Source organism: Euleptes europaea, chromosome 5 (assembly GCF_029931775.1).
Source record: "Euleptes europaea isolate rEulEur1 chromosome 5, rEulEur1.hap1, whole genome shotgun sequence".
NCBI lineage: Eukaryota > Metazoa > Chordata > Lepidosauria > Squamata > Sphaerodactylidae > Euleptes > Euleptes europaea.
Window position 1 is genome coordinate 6,507,522 of NC_079316.1, and position 20,656 is coordinate 6,528,177.

General features: G+C 49.4%; 1 protein-coding gene across 1 annotated transcript; it reads left to right on the forward strand.

Annotated features, from left to right (window-relative positions):
• The first annotated feature begins 3,587 nt into the window (after window positions 1-3,587).
• On the forward strand, window positions 3,588-18,451 carry B3GNT7 (UDP-GlcNAc:betaGal beta-1,3-N-acetylglucosaminyltransferase 7). The gene is made up of 2 exons (XM_056849929.1): window positions 3,588-3,946; window positions 17,257-18,451. Exons 1-2 carry the CDS (start codon window positions 3,588-3,590, stop codon window positions 18,449-18,451), a joined length of 1,554 nt encoding a protein of 517 aa, XP_056705907.1.
• The last annotated feature ends 2,205 nt before the right edge of the window (window positions 18,452-20,656 follow it).

Below are 20,656 nucleotides of genomic sequence, written 5' to 3' on the forward strand. Positions count from 1 at the left end.
AGGCCTATATCAGGAACAGAGAGGCTTGATAACCAAACCAAGGCACCCTCTTCTCAGTAGCCTGATTCATTTTGCTATGCTTGTACAGGTACACAGGAACACATGAAGCTGCCTTCTACTGAATCAGACCCTCGGTCCATCGAAGTCAGTATTATCTACTCAGACTGGCAGTGTCTCTCCAGGGTCTCAGGCAGAGGTCTTCCACATCACCTACTTGCCTGGTCCCTTTGACTGGAGATGCCAGGGATTGAACCTGGGACCTTCTGCATGCCAAGCAGATGCTCTACTGCTGAGCCACAGCCCCTGGAGAGCAACCTCTGAGCATATGCTGGGTGCTCTTCCTTCACTGAATTACTGCTATGAGTTACCTCCTGAGTTTGGGATTATAGCATGCCTCTTCTGTGGTGCAAAAGGCCCCAGTTAGCAGTTGCCTGACCGTCAGAAGCCCAACAGGTAAAGCTGATCTTCATCTATTTGTTTCCACGCTGCAAAGCAAGCAAGGGTTGTTGTTGTTGTTTTTTGCTACGTTACAAAATAGGTTGATTGTCATCCCCCCCACCAGCTCAAGAGTTCTGCATAGCTCAAAAGCTTTCATCCTACCAAACCCAGGAAGGCTGATGCTCCAGAATACCCCAATATCTCTTGCATGTAGTGTAATGGTTGAGCTCAATTCACCTACTTCAAATACTGTGTCTGCCCCCAATTCACCAGCTGTCCTTGGGCAAGCTATTTGCCACGGCTTTTCAGCTTTGTTTCAGGTTTATGCTTGGTTTCAGATCTCTGCAATCCTAACCCTATTGCATTGCTCATGGGATATCCCATCCTGTTGACTGTATTGATTTATACCACAAAATCTTAATTTCAAGTTCTGTTTGGTTTCCCTGATTATTATGAACTCTGTTAGTCAAATTCCAGTTCGCTTGTCAGATTTTTAGATAATTCTGAATGATTAACTTTTAATAAATTTATTTGCATAGTATTTTACAAGTTTTAGTAGTTCTGAGAAGCATGCTCTTCCATGTTATTATTAATGCTTGTTACCTGGATTTATTGTATTTTTAGATTAATTTTTGTAATGGCCTTTGGCCATAAGCAATCAATTTGAACCTGAATCTGTATTGACTTACACTGTGTACTCTGCCTTGAGCCAGCACGGTGTAGTGGTTAAGAGCGGTGGTTTGGAGCGGTGGAGTCTGATCTGGAGAACCGGGTTTGATTCCCCACTCCTCCACATGAGCGGCGGAGGCTAACCTGGTGAACTGGATTTGTTTCCCCGCACCTACACACGAAGCCAGCTGGGTGACCTTGGGCAAGTTACAGCTCTGTTGGAGCTCTCTCAGCCCCACCTACCTCATAGGGTGTCTGTTGTGGGGAGGGGAAGAGGAGGTGATTGTAAGTTGGTTTGATTCTGCCTTAAGTGGTAGAGAAAGTCGGCATAGAAAAACCAACTCTTCTTCTTCTTCTTGAGTCCCAGTGAGAAAGGGGGACTATAAAAATGTAAACAAAAATAAATAAATCTGCAGCAGGGAGCATATTAGCAGCTACCATCGTGGTTAGAGTGACAAGCTGGGCTTGCGGAGACTTCAGTTTCAAATCTCCGCTTGCCGTGACGAAACACGCTGGATGTTCTTGGGTGAGTCATTCTCTCCGCCCAGCCTACCTCATGGGGTTGTTGTGAGGACAAAATGGAGAAGGAGGAAAGAGAATCACATCTGTCTCCTCCCCGTGATCATTAGAGAAAGGGGCAAGAGTCCAGTAGCACCTTAAAGACTAACAAAAATATTTTCTGGTAGGGTATGAGCTTTCGTGAGCCACAGCTCACTTCTTCAGATACTTCAGATTCTTCAGCTCACTTCTTCAGATACTTCTGAAGAAGTGAGCTGTGGCTCATGAAAGCTCATACCCTACCAGAAAATATTTTTGTTAGTCTTTAAGGTGCTACTGGACTCTTGCCCCTTTCTACTACTGCAGACAGACTAGCACGGCTACCCACTGTGAATTACAGAAAGGGTGAGACGAAAATGTAATAAACAAAGAAACGTTTGCCTACCATTGCAGCTTCCGAAAAATTCCCTGCTGGCCCTGAAACTCAATGTATGACCTCCTAGGCCTAGTCACAACCGGTCAGCACAACCTCATAGGGTTGTTGTGAGGACAAAATGGAGAAGGAGGAAAGAGAATCACATCTTTCTCCTCCCCGTGATCATTAGAGAAAGGGTGAGATGAAAATGCAAAAAACAAACGTTTGGTCGAAGGCTTTCACGGTCAGAGTTCATTGGTTCATTGGTTCTTGTACACGGCTGTGTGACCGTGGTCTTGGTATTTTCTTTCCTGACGTTTCGCCAGCAGCTGTGGCAGGCATCTTCAGAGGAGTCACACTGAAGGAGAGACACTGTCCTTCAGTGTTACTCCTCTGAAGATGCCTGCCACAGCTGCTGGCGAAACGTCAGGAAAGAAAATACCAAGACCACGGTTACACAGCCCGGATAACCTGCAACAGGGATGGGGAACCTCAGGCCTGGGGGCCGTATGTGGCCCCCGAGGACATTTTTTGTGGCCCTTGGGAGCTCTGGGGCCCTGCCGTGGAGGCGCGGCACAAGGCGGCCCTCCCTGAGGGTGTTCCTGGGGCCATGGCTTGCAGGGGCGCTGCGGCGCCCTTTGGACCTCCTCTCGCCAACTGACGGCTGTTGGTCGGCGAGAGGAGGGGGAGGGAGGCTTTTCCCAAGGCTGCCCCCATAGCCGCAGCATGCAGGAACGCCAGGGCCCACTGTAAGCCCCTCTTGCTGCCTGTCGGCTGTTGAGCAACGAGAGGGAGTGGGGGAAAAGAGGCCCATGGCTCCTGGCGGCAGAGCATGCGCGCAGGAGCCGATCGGGCTTTGGGGGGCCTTTTGCGGACTCTGGGGGTGGGAGGGCATGGAGCCTGGGGCCAGGTCGCGTGGGGCCGGTGTGTGTGTGTGGGGGGGAAGGCTTTTCTCTCTCCCTCTCTTTCTGTCTCTTCCTTTGTCTGTCTCCCTCCATCCTTTTCTTTCTCCCCCTCTTTCCATTTCTTTCTCCCTCTCTCCCTTTTCCTCTTTCTCTGTTTTCCTTCCTTCCTCCCTTGCTGATTGACTGTGGGCTGCACCCCCCTGGTGCCTCGTTTGCTCGGGCCCACCGCTGGCTGCCCTCCCACCTGGGGGGGGGAGCGGGGGCGCCCTCCACGCTTTCTCTGCGTGGCCTCCCCTGGGGTTGCCAACCTCCAGGTGGTGGCCGAAGACCTGGCAACCCTAGCCTGCCTCCCCCCCCCACTGGGAGATCTACACCTGGTTATGGCCCCCGAATGATGTTATAAATGTGCAAATGGCCCTTGGCAGGAAACAGGTTCCCCACCCCTGACCTACAAGAACCAAAGAAACGTTTGCCTACCATTGCAGCTGCAGACAAATTCCCCGCTGGCCCTGCAACTCAGCGTTTCAACGAAACCCCTAGCCCTAGTCACAATCGGCCAGCACAACCTCATCGGGTTGTTGTGATGACGCCCACGGGGAGGGCTACAGCCAAATGGTTCAATGCCAATGCACACACGCCACCGGCCCCGCGTGGCTGCTGCGATGCTCAAACCGGAGAAGGGGAAGGCGCCCGGGCGCTGCCCCGCAGGGAGGGCGAGGCTCGGCCGCGCCGAAGGCTGGCCCGCCTCGCAGGGCCGTCGTGGGCGTCAGGGCGGGGGGGAGCGGCCGCCCGGCGGCGGCAGGGTTAAGCGGCACACCTGCCGGGCTGCCTTGCGCCGCTTTGGCCCCACCTTGGCCGCGGCCGAGCCCGAGGGGAGGAGGAGGAGGAGCCCGCGCCGGGCGGCCAGTCCGCGCTCCTGCCCAGCCGCGCCCAGCAGCAGCAGCAGCGCCCAGGCTCCGCAGCCCCGCCGGCTCCGCCGCGCCGCCGCCCTCGCGCGGAGAGCCTTCAGCATGTTGCAGTGGTGAGTCTGGGGGGATGCTTTTTTGGGGGGGGGGGCGGGGGAAATCTTCTTTTGCCTTCGCCCACCCCACTCTCTGGGCGCTCCTTCGCCCTGGGGCTTGGCGAAAACCCCTCCTGGAAACCCTTTCCCCTTTGCATTTCCATCCTCCCCCACCGCCCCGATTGTTGAGTTTTGAGAAGGGGAAAAGTGCATCTAAAGAGTGGCAACTCCAAGGCAAAACCTTCCATGAATAAATGGCCGAAGGCCATTTATTCATGGAAGGTTTTGCCTTGGAGTTGCCACTCTTTAGATGCACTTTCCCCCCATTCATAGGCCATTTATTCAGGGGAGGTTTTGGCTTGGAGTTGCCACTCTTTAGATGCACTTTTCCCCATTCATAGGCCATTTATTCAGGGGAGGTTTTGCCTTGGATTTGCCACTCTCTAGACTCACATTTTCCCCATCCAGATTCTCAGAACTTAACAATTGGCCATTTATTCATGGAAGGTTTTGCCTTGGAGTTGCCACTCTTTAGATGCACTTTTCCCCCATTCACAGGCCATTTATTCAGGGGAGGTTTTGCCTTGGAGTTGCCACTCTTTAGATGCACTTTTCCCCCATTCACAGGCCATTTATTCAGGGGAGGTTTTGCCTTGGATTTGCCACTCTCTGGATGCACATTTTCCCCATCCAGATTCTCAGAACTTAACAATTGGCCATTTATTCATGGAAGGTTTTGCCTTGGAGTTGCCACTCTTTAATAAAATTTGTACATTCTGAGAATCTGGATGGGGATATGTGCGTCTAGAGAGTGGCAAATCCAAGGCAAAACCTCCCCTGAATAAATGGCCTATGAATGGGGGAAAAGTGCATCTAAAGAGTGGCAACTCCAAGGCAAAACCTTCCATGAATAAATGACCGAAGGCCATTTATTCATGGAAGGTTTTGCCTTGGAGTTGCCACTCTTTAGATGCACTTTCCCCCCATTCATATTCTCCCATTCATATTCTCCAAACTCAACAATAAGCCCCCATGCAGAGTTTTGAGAATTCGGATGGGGGAAATTTTCATCTATAGAGTGGCAAATCCAAGGCAAAACCTTCCACAAAAAGTCTCTGCTTCACCCCCCAGGGGGGTTCCCCGGCTCCTCTTACCCTTTGCAAACTTTAGACAAGCGGGGTTTTTTTTTGTTTTTTGTTTAGACAAGCTTTTTGCCCTATCCTGGACTGCTGGCGCATACCCCCTCCCTCAATTTATTCTCTCCCACTTTGGGGGTTTCTTCTTGTTGAAGGAAAATGGGGAGGGGGCTTGTCTGGTGTAGCCCTGGGGGGCTCTCTTTATTTGGATGAGTTTACAGCCCCCCCCCCCCGTGTCCCAAAGACCATCCTTTAATATAGCTAATTCACAGTGGGTAGCCGTGTTAGTCTGTCTGCAGTAGTAGAAAAGGGCAAGAGTCCAGTAGCACCTTAAAGACTAACAAGAATATTTTCTGGTAGGGTATGAGCTTTCGTGAGCCACAGCTCACTTTTTTAATATAGCTGGAACTGTTTCAGCCAATAGTGGTGATGCATTAAAAAACCCCATGCTTCCCACATTTGTATCTGGATTCTTCCTAAGGGGCTTCAGCAGCATCCGGTTTCCATCCAAGCTCGTTGCCGGCTTTTGGCTACGGAGAGCCGGTGCGGGGTGGTGCGGAGAGAAAGACTTTGGGGGTGGGCCTCAGTGTGTTTACTCAGAAGTGAAGCACTCCTTAGTTGAGCGGGGTTTACTCCCAAGGAAGTGAGTGCTAGACTGTAGCCCTACCTTGCGGAGACGGGCTAAAAACCACGCTCAGCCCTAAAACAAATTGGACGTGTGATGGTCTCATGGCTTGATCTACCTTGCAGGGGTGTTGTGAAGGTAAAACGGGGATAACCCCAGCATACCCCATCCTGTGCCCCTTGGAGAAAAAGATACCTGTAATTTTTAAAAGCGGGATTGATGTCAGTTTTGCGCAGGGTACGATTTGAGGGTGCTTTTTTGTTTTTAATGTGAGGACCTCTCTTGGTTCGCCAACGACTATTTGAACATATCAAAGGAAAATAGATTGTTCTAGGCCTAGGGTATCTTAATAATCTGTGCTAAGTTGTCCTGTGTGCGACTCCTGCCCAAGAACACATCTTGCCAGGATCCGTCCAAGGCCCGACCCATCTGACATTCTGATGGACCACGATGTCTCTTCTGCCCGCTTCATGAGGTTGTTTGAGGACGTTGGCAACATTCGCCTTCTAGAAGTGGCGTCCTCTCTCTTTCTAAATCCGTTCTGTGCCCTCCGTTGCTGAACATCAATACTGTGCTTCTTGGGAGCGCATTTTCCTCCCCTTTCCCCTGGCTTTCCGCAAACTATGCCAAACGGGGCTATTCAAGGGGCCTTTTCTCCTCAGGTAATAGGGTTGCACTGTGCAAAATGGTTCACAAATTTACTTGGATAAACTCTTAGGGACTGCGGTCTATCCTGCTGTTTGTAGCGTATTGTAAATACTATGTAAATAGTACTATGTACTATGTATTGTAAGTACTACTATGTAATTTCTGCACCACTTAAATGTGTCCTGTTCCTACTTATGCTGTGCTTCAGTTCTATCTTTTAGATTTCTGGGTCGGTTCCAGGCTTCTGCGATCCTAATCCGATCGCCTTGTTCATTGAATGTCCCATCCTTTGACTGTGCTAACTCTCCTTGGGTCCTGGTGAGAAAGGCAGACTATAAATAACACAAATAAATAAAATTCACAGAAGGGAAGATAAGAAAAGGGCGAGAGATGTCTTTGGGCGGAATCTCGGGATGGAACTCGTGGAAACCTCGACTGGAGAGACAGAAGGCCTTTTTTTAAAGTAATCCCCAGTTTAGGAATATGCGGCTTAACCTTTCTGCTGCTTTGGAATAGGTTGGATGGGAGATCAAAGTCCTGCAGTATGATTCATATTTGGAAATCTTTAGGATGGGCATCTTCTACGGATGGTCTCTTTCTCCCCCCCCCCCATATGGAAATGGAAATTCTGCCGCAGGGTCAGTAGCTCAGTGGTCGAGCACACAGCATGTCTAATGAAGAGGCTCTGGGGTAGTTGTTGGGCTAGAAAACGATCCTTCTCTGCCTGAGATCTTACGGGGTCACGGCCAGTTGGAACAGACTATATCCGGGTAGGTGGACTCTCCAGAAGGCAATTTTGCATGTTGTGAATTGAACCAGCAACTCGCTGTGGAGACGGCTGTCTGTTCGGGGAACCCACGTGACGCAGCAAATCCTTATCTTTGCAATGCACAGGTTTAAGTTTCTTTTTGTTGTTCCTTGCCGAGGTTTTGTTTAAATTTAATCTCCTAGGAACACTTTGTTTGATGCGCGGTGGAGCTGGCGTTGATTTCACTCTTAAGTGTTCATATCATCCTTGGAAAAAGAGAGTGTCCCACCTGCAAATGGCCTGGTTAATTTCATACCTCCCGTTTTACTCTGTACATGCCAGATATTAATTAGCATTTTCTTAATCCTGATGGGAAGTTGATAAGGAAATGGTCTTTGTGAGCAGAACGGTGGTCCCACCGCCGTTGTGCTCACAAAGCATTTCTGTTCATTCAAGATTCTTCAGAATATTGGCTGTTAATCATACCATTGACGATGTTTGAAAGGGCAAGTTAGCAGACTGCTAACTTGACTTTAAAAGAATTAAGCAACCCCATACAAACAAAGGTACCCATTTTGAATAAAGTCACCAGCATTTTATTTATTTATATGCTACCTTTCTCCCCAACGGAGACCCAAAGCAGCTTACCTCTTTCTTCTCGCCTCCATTTTCATCCTCACAACAACCCTGTGAGGTAGGTTAGGCGGAGAGTATGTGACTGGCCCAAGGTCACCCAGCAAGCTTCCATGGCAGAGTGGGGATTCGAACCTGGTTCTCCCAGATCCTACTCCGACACTGTAATAACTACACCATGTTTAACAATATTTGATTGATAGGGCCAAGAGGGACAAACTCTCACCAAGAGGAGGGAGGTGGTTGGTAGGAGAGACGGGTCCATTGGTTTAAAGTGAGCTAGAATTTGGTGGTGGGACGAGTTCTTCAAATGCTTGGATCAGGCCTTTCCTGCCTGCGGTGTTCTCACCACGTAGCACCCTTCCACGTCGCTTCTGGGCAAGCATGAATCCTGACAACTTATCTCCTTAGGAATTTGCCCCCCGGGTCTTGCATGCCAGAGATGGAGAGATTGTAGCGTGACGTGAAATCTCTGATGCAAATCTCACTTTGGCCTCCAGGGGACTAGGTGGCCTCCGGTCAGCTTCTGTTCTCTCATCCCTGTATTTGAAATGTGGGATTGATACCACTGGCCTACCTTATAGGGTTGATGTATGGACTGAGAGGATAACGTTGTATGAAGTGCTTTGAACTCCTTCAAAGTCCTCCATAGTCATAGGATGAATTTCCTGTCCTGTTTCTTTGCATTTTTTTTGTTCTTTACTTAACATGCGTCGTGGGGGCACGATCCCACTCAAGTTGAGACTTGGAAGTACAGTCACACTCTGTCGGCCTAACCTACCTCGCAGGGCTGTTATGAGGATAAAACGGAGGAGAATGATGGCAGGCCACTTCAGGTTGCCATTGGGAAGAAAGACGGGCTGTAAATGAATTAAATAAAAGGCCCCGGATTACAAAGAGACTTAGAAAGTGTGTAGCCCTTGGTTGCATCCTGCCCCGTGGCTCAGCCTGCTCTCTCACAGTTCTTCACACCACGCTTAGTTAAATTGTGGCACTCCCTGCCCCAGGATGTGGTGATGGCTGCCAACTTGGAGGGCTTTAAGAGGGGAGTGGACATGTTCATGGAGGAGAGGGCTATCCATGGCTACTAGTCAAAATGGATACTAGTCATGATGCATACCTATTCTCTCCAGGATCAGAGGAGCAGGCCTATTATATTAGGTGCTGTGGAACACAGGCAGGATGGTGCTGCTGCAGTGGTCTTGCTTGTGGGCTTCCTGGAGGCACCTGGTTGGCCATTGTGTGATCAGACTGCTGGGCTTGATGGACCTTGGTCTGATCCAGCAGGGATTTTTTAAGTTCTTATGAATACTAGTCATGATGCATACCTATTCTCTCCAGGATCAGAGGAGCAGTCCTATTCTATTAGGTTCTGGGGAACACAGGCTGGGCTTCCTGGAGGCACCTGGTTGGCCATTGTGTGATCAGACTACTGGACTTGATGGACCTTGGTCTGATCCAGCAGGGCTTGTCTTATATGTTCTCTCTTTTTTCCTCTCCCATGGATGGAAAAAAAACTTCTTCTTCAGGACTGGTTTCTTTAAAATTTGAAATGTTGGTTCCAACGCGGCTAACGTTAAGTCCTATTTATAGCCTGTGACTTGGGATCTGTAGCAGACAAGGGTCTCTCTGTTCTCGCCTCCCCTCACCCCCAATGTGCTCACTAGTCAGCGTTCACCTTTCAGGAAAAATTCCAGCCAGAGGGGTCTCCTGCTTCACCCTGCCCCGACTCTGTAATATCTTTGCTGTTGCAATGTTGGAAACAGGACGGTTGGTTAGACAATCTGGATGGGTCTACGGCGGAGCCATTTCTGTTCTCTTACACAGAAGTAATTAAGAGCCTGAGCCCTGCTGGATCAGAACAGGGCCCTTCTAACCAAGCAGTCCAGATGGTCTCTTTCAAGCGGTTTCAGTTGTCTATGATCGGGGAGACCCAGGTTCAAATCCCCTCTTTACCCTGGATACTGGCTAAGGGACCTTGGGCCAGTTACACACTCCCAGCCTAGCCTGCTTCGCAGGATGGTTGTGAGGATAAAATGGAGGGTAGGAGAACATCTTAAGCTGCTTTGGGTTCCCATTGGGAAGAAAGATTAGGTATAAATGAAGTAATTTTTTAAAATGTCATTAATTATGACCAGAAGGTCAGTTTTTCAACTACTGCTGCATAAATACTATAGAGACAATGGCATTTCCAGATTTTAACCTGGAGGCCATTTAATTTGGCAGGAAAGTTCCCAACTGGCTCCTATTCTGGGGGGCCGCTGGTGGATGAAATGGGACTGTGGTAGATTAGCTTGCAACCAGGTTCTGACGATACTATTATCTCAAGCTAGAGCATCTACTGGGGACTGCGTGGCCATACCTGAAACCCTGCCCCATGCGCCAAGCTACTCACAGCCATGGAGTCCTGTGACTGAAACTCCAGATGTCTTGCTTGGCCATAAAATGGGGGAACGAAGTCAATTTGGATCAGGGCCATGGAACTATGGAAGGGGGATTTAACTCTGTCCTTCAATGCCATTTCCCTGATGCAAAGTCCCTCCCAGAAGTTGTGAGCCCGGGGGTGGGGGAGAGAGGCGCATGAACACACATGAACACATGAAGAGCCAGCGTGGTGTAGTGGTTAAGAGCGGTGGTTTGGAGTGGTGGACTCTGATCTGGAGAACCAGGTTTGATTCCCCACTTCTCCTACACATGAGCGGTGGAGGCTAATCTGGTGAACTGGATTTGTTTCCCCACTCCTCTACATGAAGCCAGCTGGGGTGACCTTGGGCTAGTCACAGTTCTCTTAGAGCTCTCTCAGCTCCCCCTACCTCACAGGGTGTCTGTTGTGGGGGGGGGAGGGAGAAGGGAAGGTTTCATTCTCCCTTAAGCCAGTTTGATTCTCCCTTAAGTGGTAGAGCAAGTCGGCATATAAAAACTCACTCTTCTTCTAATGAATCAGACCATTGGTCCACCAATGTCGGTATTGTCTACTCAGACAGGCAGCAGCTCTCCAGGGTCTCAGGCAGAGCCTTTTGCCCATCACCTGCTTCCTAGTCCTTCTAACTGGAGATTCCGGATTGCCAGATATGTAGTGGTTGAGTGTCAGACTAGGATCTGGGAGAATGCCAAGATAGCTATGAAGTCCGATAGACTTTGGGTGATTTTTTCCTTAAAAGGGGGGCAAGCAGCATACCCCAAGATGGTTATGGTACATCCAGGCTGCCAAGAAATCTCAAATTTGAGAGTCCCCCAGCCTGAGACACAAAGACTATGAGAAAAAGCCAGAAATTGGGATGTTTGTCTATGTTGTGCTGTATGAAGATTCTCTACTCTGATGCAGCTGCCTTGTGTTGAATGAGACTAAGGGACTGCCTAGTCTGGTACTGTCTAATCCAGCTCGCAACAGCCCTTCAACACCTTTGCAGATTCTGCAGCCGTTGGGGGTTACCACACTTGTATTCCCAGCAATGTATTAAGAGTTTGAAAACGTTATAAAAAATACTGTTCGCACTTTCTATGTATTCCCACCGATTTATTAAGAGTTTCAAAATGTTTTTAAAAAAACTGTTCGCTCTTTGTTTGGCCCCTTTAGCTGTGAAGACGTCTTCCAACCATTTATAAGCCGTGGTATCCAAAAACCCTTTTAAAGCAATGTTTTTTTTACAACATTTTCAAACTCTTAATACATTGCTGGGAATACCAAGTGCGGTAACCCCCTTAGATCCCATTTAGCTGGCAGTTCCAGGGATCTAAAACTTGGGATCTACTGCATTCAATGCCTGGAGACCAAGCCCTATGAGGAAAGGCTGAGCGAGTTGGGAATGTTTAGTCTGGAGAAGAGGAGGTTGAGGGGGGACATGATTGCTCTCTTTAAGCATCTGAAGGTCTGTCACTTAGAGGAGGGCAGGGAGCTGTTCCTGTTGACAGCAGAGGAGAGGACTCGCAATAATGGGTTTAAATTGTGGGCAGAAAGGTTCTGGCTGGATATCAGGAAAACAATTTTTACAGTAAGAGTTGTTCGACAATGGAATGGGCTTCCTAGTGGGGTGTTGAGCTCCCCCTCACTGGCAGTCTTTAAGCAGAGGCTGGACCCAGAGGCTGTGTGAACTCCACAAATGGGCATAAATTGGTTGCTTCGGTTGGGTAACTAAGGTGGGATGATACGGACATCTGCTCTGGTTGATACTTGAATAGGAGCGTCCCATGGGCATTGGAGGTCGCATGAAGCTGCCTTCTACTGAATCAGACTGTTGGTTCATCAAAGTTAGTATTGTCTACGCAGACTGACAGCGGCTTTCGGGGTCTCAGGCTGAGGTCTTTCACATCACCTGCTGCTTAGTCCTTTTTAACTGGCGATGCTGGGGATTGAACCTGGGACCATCTGCTGGCCAAGCAGAGGCTATGCCAATGAGCCATGGCCCCTCCCCAAGGAAGAGGTTTTGCAATGCCTTCCCAGCCACTGCTTTCTGATCATTTAATTCTAAACATCTAAAGATTCTTCCTTTCAGTTTTGCCTCTTTTTACTATGATAAGGAAGTATATGGTTTTCTCTCTCCCCCTCTCCCCCATGATAACCAGAATCCACTTTATGGCTATAGTTTCTTACTTAACAAATGGCCCTGAAGCTCTTATCTAAGTCTCTCTTCATGGGGTCATTACTTTTACCTTACTGCTTGGGGCAAATCGATTGACATGAGTTCCTCATGAAGATGAAAATCAAAAGTGGTTTGACCTGAGGACAAATCTAGCACTCTAGATTTCCAGATTTGTAGTGATTGGACTAGGATCGGACTAGGATCTGGGAGAACCAGGTTCTAATCCCCGCTCTGCCATAGAGGTTTGCTGGGTGACCTTGGGCCAGTCACACACTCTCAGTCAAACCTACCTCACAGGGTTGTTGTGAGGATACAATGTAGGAGAGGGGAGTGATGTGAGCTATGTTGGGTCCCGGGTCCCTGTTGAGGACAAAGGTGGGATATAAATTAAGTAAATAAAGAGGACTAATTTGAATGTAGCAATTACGGCCTTGGTCTTTGGGGAGCAAGCAGGCTTGGTTGCCTGTGGTGGTCCTAGAATTTTGTGCAGTCAGAATTGGCAATTTCTTGGGGGAAATTTATTTCCAACAGGGCAGCAACAAATATAAATTTTTGCCATGAAAATTAAGTTGCTACCAGTGAGATTCTTTTTCTTTTTTTCACAGAATGCGGTGCAATTAGTGAGGTCCAGAGCTAGTTTAAAGACATCTCCAATTTTTTGGAGATGCCTGTTTGAAGCTGAGATACCCTTAGCATAGGGCTGCCAACCTCCAGGTGAGGCCTGGAGATCTCCTGGAATTTCAACTGGTCTCCAGACAACAGATTAGTTCCCCAGGATAAAATTGCTGCTTTGGAAGGTGGACTGTATGGCATTATACCCCCATTGAGGCCCCTGTCCTCCTTAAACCCCACCCCCAAATCTCCAGGAGTTTCCCAACTTGGATCTGGCAACCATAACCCTCCATCCCTCACCGGGGGGGGGGGGCACCTTGCAACCCTAGCCCAAGCTTAGATTTGTCCTTATAATTTGTGTTTCAAATACCTAAATAATTCATCTCTGGCCCTTCGTTACAGTTGGTTTGAATGAGGTCTGGGACCACTCCCCCTTCTGCTTACCGGGGTGGGGGCGAGGGTGTTAGACGTTTACAAAATTAGGAGCAGTAGCGATCGAGGGAAAAGTCCCAGTGCAAGACAAAATGAGCGTTGACTCTCGAAAGCTTATACCCCGGAAATCCTGACCACGTGGAACAGCCTTATACTGAATCAGACCTTTGGTCCATTGAGGTCAGTATTGTCTATTCAAGTTGGCAGGGGCTCTCCAGGAGCTCAGAGATTTTTCACGTCACCTGCTGCCTGGTCCTTTCTAAAACTGGAGATGCCAGAGACTGAACCCGGGACCTTCTGCATGCCAAACAAATGCTCTGCCACTGAGACACAGCCCTTCCCCTTATTGGTCTTTTAAGGTCCTCCTGGACTCAAATCTTGCTCTTTTATTGCAGACCGTCACGGCCGCCTGCCTGAAACTCCCAATGCAAGAGCTCAGGATCACAAAAGTGTTCAGCATGAAATGCAGGTCTGACGCGAAGATGTAGAATCATAAGAGTTGGAAGGAGCCATAGAGGCCATCTAGTCCAACCCCCTGCTTAATATGGGATCAGCCTAGAGCATCCCTAACAAGTGTTTGTCCAGCCTCTGCTTAAAGACTGCCAGTGAGGGGAGCTCACCACTTCCCTTAGTAGCTGATTCCACTGTTGAACAATTGTTACTATAAAAAATGTTTCCCCTAATAGCCAGCTGGTACCTTTCCGCCCACAATTTAACCCCATTATTGCAAGTCATGTCCTCGGCTGCCAACAGGAACAGCTCCCTGCCCTCCTCTAAGTGACAGCCCTTCAAATACTTCAGGAGAGCAATCATGTCCCCCCTCAACCTCCTCTTCTCCAGACTAAACATGTACCTTTTCATGCCATGTGTAATGAATTACTGCTAAAGACCAGCAGTTTAGATGGCATTAAAAAAAGGATTAGATAAATTGAATGGAGAACTTCTTTCATTGGTTATTCACCATGAGAATTACATGGAGCTTCCCCGTACAGAGGCAGTGTATCTGGCAACAAACAACAGGAACTTCTCCCAGCCCTCCTTGGGCCTTTCCCCCAGTTTCCTCTGGCTTAATTCTGTTGGAAAACGGAATGGGCCTTCAATGGAAACTTGTCTGCTTTGGCAAAGTGATGCTTGTTCTCCTCTGATGAGGTCCTGGGAAGGAGAGTGTGGCAGTGGGGAGAAGTACCTGGCTATTGGGAAGCAAGGGGGAAAACCCCTCTGCCGTTCTCATCTGGGGGAGGGAAGGAAGAGTGCGCTTTTTCTGGGCGGTGCATTTCTTATTCAGCCTCCACACTGCGCACTTGTTCGACTCGAGAAGCATCAAAGAGTCCCTGATGACGGCCTTCTCCGGCTTGGAGGCTGGAGATCCCAAGCTGGGACGGCTCGCCGGCATAACAGATCCCCTTCTATGGAGGGGAAGGCCCCATTCTGCAAACAGAAGCCTGACTGTGCGCCTGCTCTCTCTCTCTGTGTCTCTTTTGCCGGTTGTGCATGGAGAAATCCCAGGTGGCTGGAATGTGGGGGATTTGCAGAAGGAAAGTGAGAGAGCGGGTAGTGGAAAAGGGGCACTAGAGCTTCAGTTAGGGTTTCCAACGCCCAGGAGGGGGGGGTATGGAAAGCTCCAGGAAACATAGCTCATTTCCAGACTGCAGAGATCAGTTCCCCTGGAAAAAATGACGCCTTTGGAGGGTGGTCTCTATGGCATTATACCCTGATGAGGTCCCTTCCCTGCTATCCCCAAATCTCTAAGAATTTTGCAACTCTAGCTTCAGCCAAGGAAAGGGACGTTTTCATCCTCTGAACTCTGTTGCTGCCGCAGATGGCCCTCCTAGGGTGGAAAGCATGTAGGGGGCTTCACCCAGAGGTGTGGGCCACGCATGGCATCCATGAACACATGAAGCTGCGTTATACTGAATCGGACCTTTGGTCCATCAAAGTCAGTATTGTCTACTCAGACCGGCAGCTGCTCTCCGGGGTCTCAGGCAGAGGTCTACTCGCCTAGTCCCTTTAACTAGAGATGCCGGGAGTTGAACCTGGGACCTTCTGCATGCCAAGCAGAGGCTCTGCCACTGAGCCACAGCCCCTCCCCTTCCATTATTACCATGATGTGCATGTGGCTGTCTGTCGTCCTCGCCTCCTGTCTAAATGAAATTCTCAATTTTGCTTCAAGTCTGCAAAGAGGTTGGAGCTGTAGCCTGCCTTTCTCCTTAATCCTATTTTGTTGAGCCTGGGGAGAAGGCAAAGGCTAACGGATAATGGGTTTAAATTGTGGGAGGAAAGGTACCAGCTGGACATTAGGGAAAAGTTTTTTACAGTAAGAGTTGTTTGACAGTGGAATCAGCTACCTAGGGAGGTGGTGAGCTCCCCCTCACTGGCAGTCTTTAAGCAGAGGTTGGACAAGCACTTGTCAGGGATGCTCTAGGCCAGGGGTGTCAAACATAAGGCCCGTGGGCTAGATCCGGCCCCTTGAGAGCTCTTATTCGGCCCGCAAACCAGCTGAGGAAGCCACCCATCTCCTGCTCCCGATCTGGGCTGGCGAGGCATGGCATTGAGCAGGGGGGGGGTTGGACTAGATGGCCTGGATGGCCCCTTCCAACACTATTTCTATGAAGGGGGGGCACATGGTGTGTCCTCAGGATCACCCTGTTCTTATGAGAAGCTCATGTAGCTATGGAGCTGAGCCCTGGCCTGGGAAAATTGGTTCAGGGACTTGGTGGTGGTGAGCCAGGCCTTGGATTTAAGTCTTGGATAGTTTTGCTTGTTCATTTGGAGTTGGCAGGGACTGCCCAGTCTCTCTCTCTCGCCACCCGCATTTCCCCTTAAAAACTTTAAAGATAAGATGGGCTTTCTTGGCATCCTTACACCCTTCGCCCATGCAGTCTTTTCACGCTGGTGCATTGAGCCAGTGTGGTGTAGTGGTTAAGAACAGTGGACTCTGGACAACCAGGTTTGATCCCCCACTCCTCCACATGAGCGGTGGACTCTAATCTGGAGAACCGGGTTCAATTCCCTACTCCTCCACATGAAGCCTGCTGGGTGGCCTGGGGCTAGTCACAGCACTCTTAGAGCTATCTCAGCCTCACCTACCTCACAAGGTGTCTGTTAGGGGGAGGGGAAGGCGACTGTAAGGCGGTTTGAGACTCCTTAAAGGTAGAGAAAAGTGTGGTATAAAAACCAGCTCTTCTTCCTCTTCTTGGTCCTGTGTTATGGGCATTGGGAGTGTGTAAGCTCAGAGACACTTCCATGTGAACACATAAAGCTGCCTTACACTGGATTAGACCCTTGGTTCATCAAGATCAGTATTGTTTACTCCGCTGAAAGCAGCTGTCCAGGATCTCAGGCTGAGGTCTTTCACATCACCTGCTACCTGATCCTTTTAACTGTAGATGCCGGGGATTGAACATGGGTCCTTCAGCATGCCAAGCAGAGGCTCTGCCACTGAGCCATGACCACTCCCCGTGCATAGTTGTCTAGAAGAAGAAGAGTTGGTTTTTATATGCCGACTTCCTCTACCACTTAAGGGAGACTCAAACCTGCTTACAATCACCTTCCCTTCCCCTCCCCACAACAGATACCCTGTGAGGTATGTGGGGCTGAGAGAGCCCTAAGAGAGCTGTAACTTGCCCAAGGTCACCCAGCTGGCTTTGTGTGTAGGAGTGGGGAAACAAATCCAGTTCACCAGATTAGCGTCCGCCGCTCATGTGGAGGAGTGGGGAATCAAACCCGGTTCTCCAGATCAGAGTCTCCCCACTCCAATCCACCACTCTTAACCACTACACCACACTGTTCAGTCTACTACTGAACATAGCTGAAATTTAGGAAATCCCTGTATCCACCAAGCACATACTAGGCCTGCTGCGTGGAGTTTTGATTTGGGGAACGGGTCTTGATTCATTTGTTGTCCTTTTCGTTAATAGGAAGAAAACCGTCTACAAAAGTGTCCTATTGTCCTTCGTGCTGGTTGTCGCAGTGACAGTGCTGCAAAGAGGGATGACCCCAAACCAGTTCCTTCAAGGCCAGCAACAGAAAGAACTCCTTTCCCAGGAGCCCGTGAAGGCTCAGAAGAGAGATAATGTCCTCTCGGTGGCCAACAACTTCTGGAAGAAGGAACTGGAACCTGTTACCAAAACGGCCAAGGCGATGGTGAAGCAGGCATCGACTTGGGATGTCACCACCACCAACTGCACCGTCAACCTCAATTTCAGCAAAGACGACTGGTTTAAAGGGCTGGAACCCAACTTCAAGCAGTTTCTCCTCTACCGGCACTGCCGGTACTTCCCCATGATCATCAATCACCCTGAGAAGTGTAGCGGCGACATCTACTTGCTGATCGTTGTGAAATCCATCATCACTCAACACGACCGCCGGGAGGCCATCCGGAAGACCTGGGGCCAAGAGAAGGAGGTGGACGGCAAGAAGATCCGCACGCTCTTCCTCTTGGGCATCGCCTCCAAGGAAGAGGAGAGGGCGAATTATCAGAAACTGCTGGAATACGAGGACCGCATCTACGGCGACATTTTGCAGTGGGACTTCTTGGATAGCTTTTTCAACCTCACCCTCAAAGAAGTGAATTTCCTGAAGTGGCTCAGCATCTACTGCAACAACGTCCGGTACATTTTCAAGGGGGACGACGACGTGTTCGTCAGCCCGAACAACATTTTGGAGTACCTGGGAGACCAAAAGACGGGCCACCTCTTCACGGGCGACGTCCTCTTCAAGGCCCGGCCGATCCGCAAGAAGGAGAACAAGTACTACATCCCCAACGCTTTGTATAGCAAGCCGCACTACCCGCCCTATGCCGGCGGGGGTGGCTTTGTTATGGACAGCCCGTTGGCCCAGAAGCTCCACAAGGTCTCGGAAACCCTAGAGCTGTATCCCATCGATGACGTCTTCCTCGGCATGTGTCTGGAGATCCTGAAGGTGACGCCCGTGGCCCACGCGGGCTTCAGAACCTTTGGCATCGTGAAAAACAAGAACAGCAAGATGAATAAGGAGCCGTGTTTCTTCCAGAACATGCTGGTGGTTCATAAACTCCTGCCCCTGGATCTCCTCAAAATGTGGGATTTGGTTCATAGTAACTTGACATGCTCCAGAAAATTATACATTCTTTAGCTCTCCTGATCTGTGAAGGACCCCTGGCTCTCTGGGGAAGAGGCTGGTGGATAACAATTGTGGTTCGACTCCCAGAATCCTCTCTTCCACCCATGTGAAGAGGTGGTGTTACCGTGTTGGGGTGGCCTGGGGGAGATGGGTTTGAAAAGGGTATCTTTTGGATGGTTTTTTTGGATTGTTCCCCTTGGAACGGAGAGATAATGGAGGGTGTGGAGAAGCCTCGACGCGGATAAGAAGCGGCTGGTGGTGGGAGAAACGAGGACAGAGACGGAACCAGAGTCTCTTGGGGAACACTGAAGACGTGTGCCTCCAGGTTTCTTGGGGTGCAAGAATGTTCACAGCAGCACGCAAGCAGGAGGTGGGACACGGTCAGCCCCCCTTTTCACTCTTGTAGCGTCCTTTTTCTGCTGAGGGCTGGCCCCAAAGCTAACCCCCCCTTTTTTGCATGTGTGTGTGGTGTGTAACTAAAGTTAGTCTTGAATTGGATGGTTTGGTGCTTGAAGTACAAACTCTTCAGCATCATTTTCTTCCTCTCTTTCCCCGCCCCCTGGTTGCTGGAAGGTGCAGGGAGAGATTCCAGAGGAAGAATCCCCAAAATGATTTTGCTTGTATGACATGGGAGGCTGACGGGCATTTGAGCCCTCCTCGCAGGGCTGCACTGCCAGTTTTGTGTACAGCTCAGCTCTCTCTCTCAGCTGGGCAGTGCCGCGTGGCACCTCAGCCATGTGCAAAGGGAAAGTGAATTCATACAATTTGTCTCTGTTGACTGACATTATGCAAAGGTGAGATTCCTGGTACTTATTTTCCCCCCTAGTGCCGAAACCAATGTCCATCTCAAAACAGCTTTGGGGGAAATGGGCCGGTCCTCTCTCTCTATCCGCACCTCTGTTTCATTACTCAGGGTATGTAAATAGGAAGGCCTGGGGAATTAGCAGAGGTTTCTCACCTCCTGGAGTTACTTCCCCTTGTAAAATATTTTTATAAATCTGACAGATGACGGTTGGTACCTCTGGATCAGATTTTGGGAATCTATTCTGATAACCGTGGTGCTTTGTTTCAGGGCCAGGAGTAGTGGCGGATCTACTATGAAACTAATGAAGCTTAAGCTTCAGGGGGCCCAATCCCGGAGGGGCTCTGAAACAACCTTTTTTTTTTAATGAGTGCATTTTTCAACTAAATTAATGGTGTTTTTTTTAAAGTGTGTTATTAAAATAAGGCTATTTTAGTGATAGAATCATAAGCCAATGGGTTGAAGTACTTAATACTGACCTTAGAATATGCTCTAATACCCATTTCATATGGCCTCAAAATGTCCCTGTAATTGGACAGGTTTCAAAATTTTCTCGGGGGCTTGCGGCGCCCGAACCCCTAGCTGTATGGGCTCATTGAGCTCGCCAGGATCTATTCATAGCTTACATTTTGGCAGCTGGATCCTTGAATCCTTCGTTGGTCCATGGCTTAATAGTTCTATAGCTCAGCCTTTACACTAGAGCCAATCGGAACCATAAAAAGACATCTGAATTCTCAATTCAGGCTGCACTCCTCTCACGTCTGCTTTTTATTACACAAAAAATCGGATGTTCACCTCTTTATCCTAATGAGCCCCCTCTGATGACCTTCTTTCTACCTCTCTATTAGAGAATCAACCAATACTTCGGCCATAGAACAACCCCACTGAAGAAGATAACAGCGGTTACCCAGACCTCGTTGCTGGTTGTGAAGGGACCCCCATAACCGTTCAAGCTTCAGGGTCCCGAAAATGTAGGTCCGCCACTGGCCAAGAGCCGTCTGCTGGCCTACGTGGTGGTTAGTGGAACAGATCCGCAAGATTTGGGTTTAAAAGGAGGGCAGTTGGCAGACGTGAATTCACACACACACACATACCCTGTACCGCAACTCTGCACAAGCAGCCTACCTTAGGAATGTGAGGATCGTTTTTGTAATATGTTCGGTGCGGGTCAGGGGTTCCCAGAACCTCTCCCGTGACCCAGAGGTGGCTCATTAGACGGAGTACATATCACTTCATCCTTGACACCATGCGGGCGTCTGGCAGAAACGACAGGAGGGACAAGCGTTTTCTTGTGTGCTCGAGGCTATGGAGTAAAGGATAGGGGGATAGCACAGAGGTTCTTGCAGTTCACGGGCTGCGGTCTTCCTTAAGCTTAGGCACACACACGCCCTGCCGGTGCTGTAGACCAGATTAGG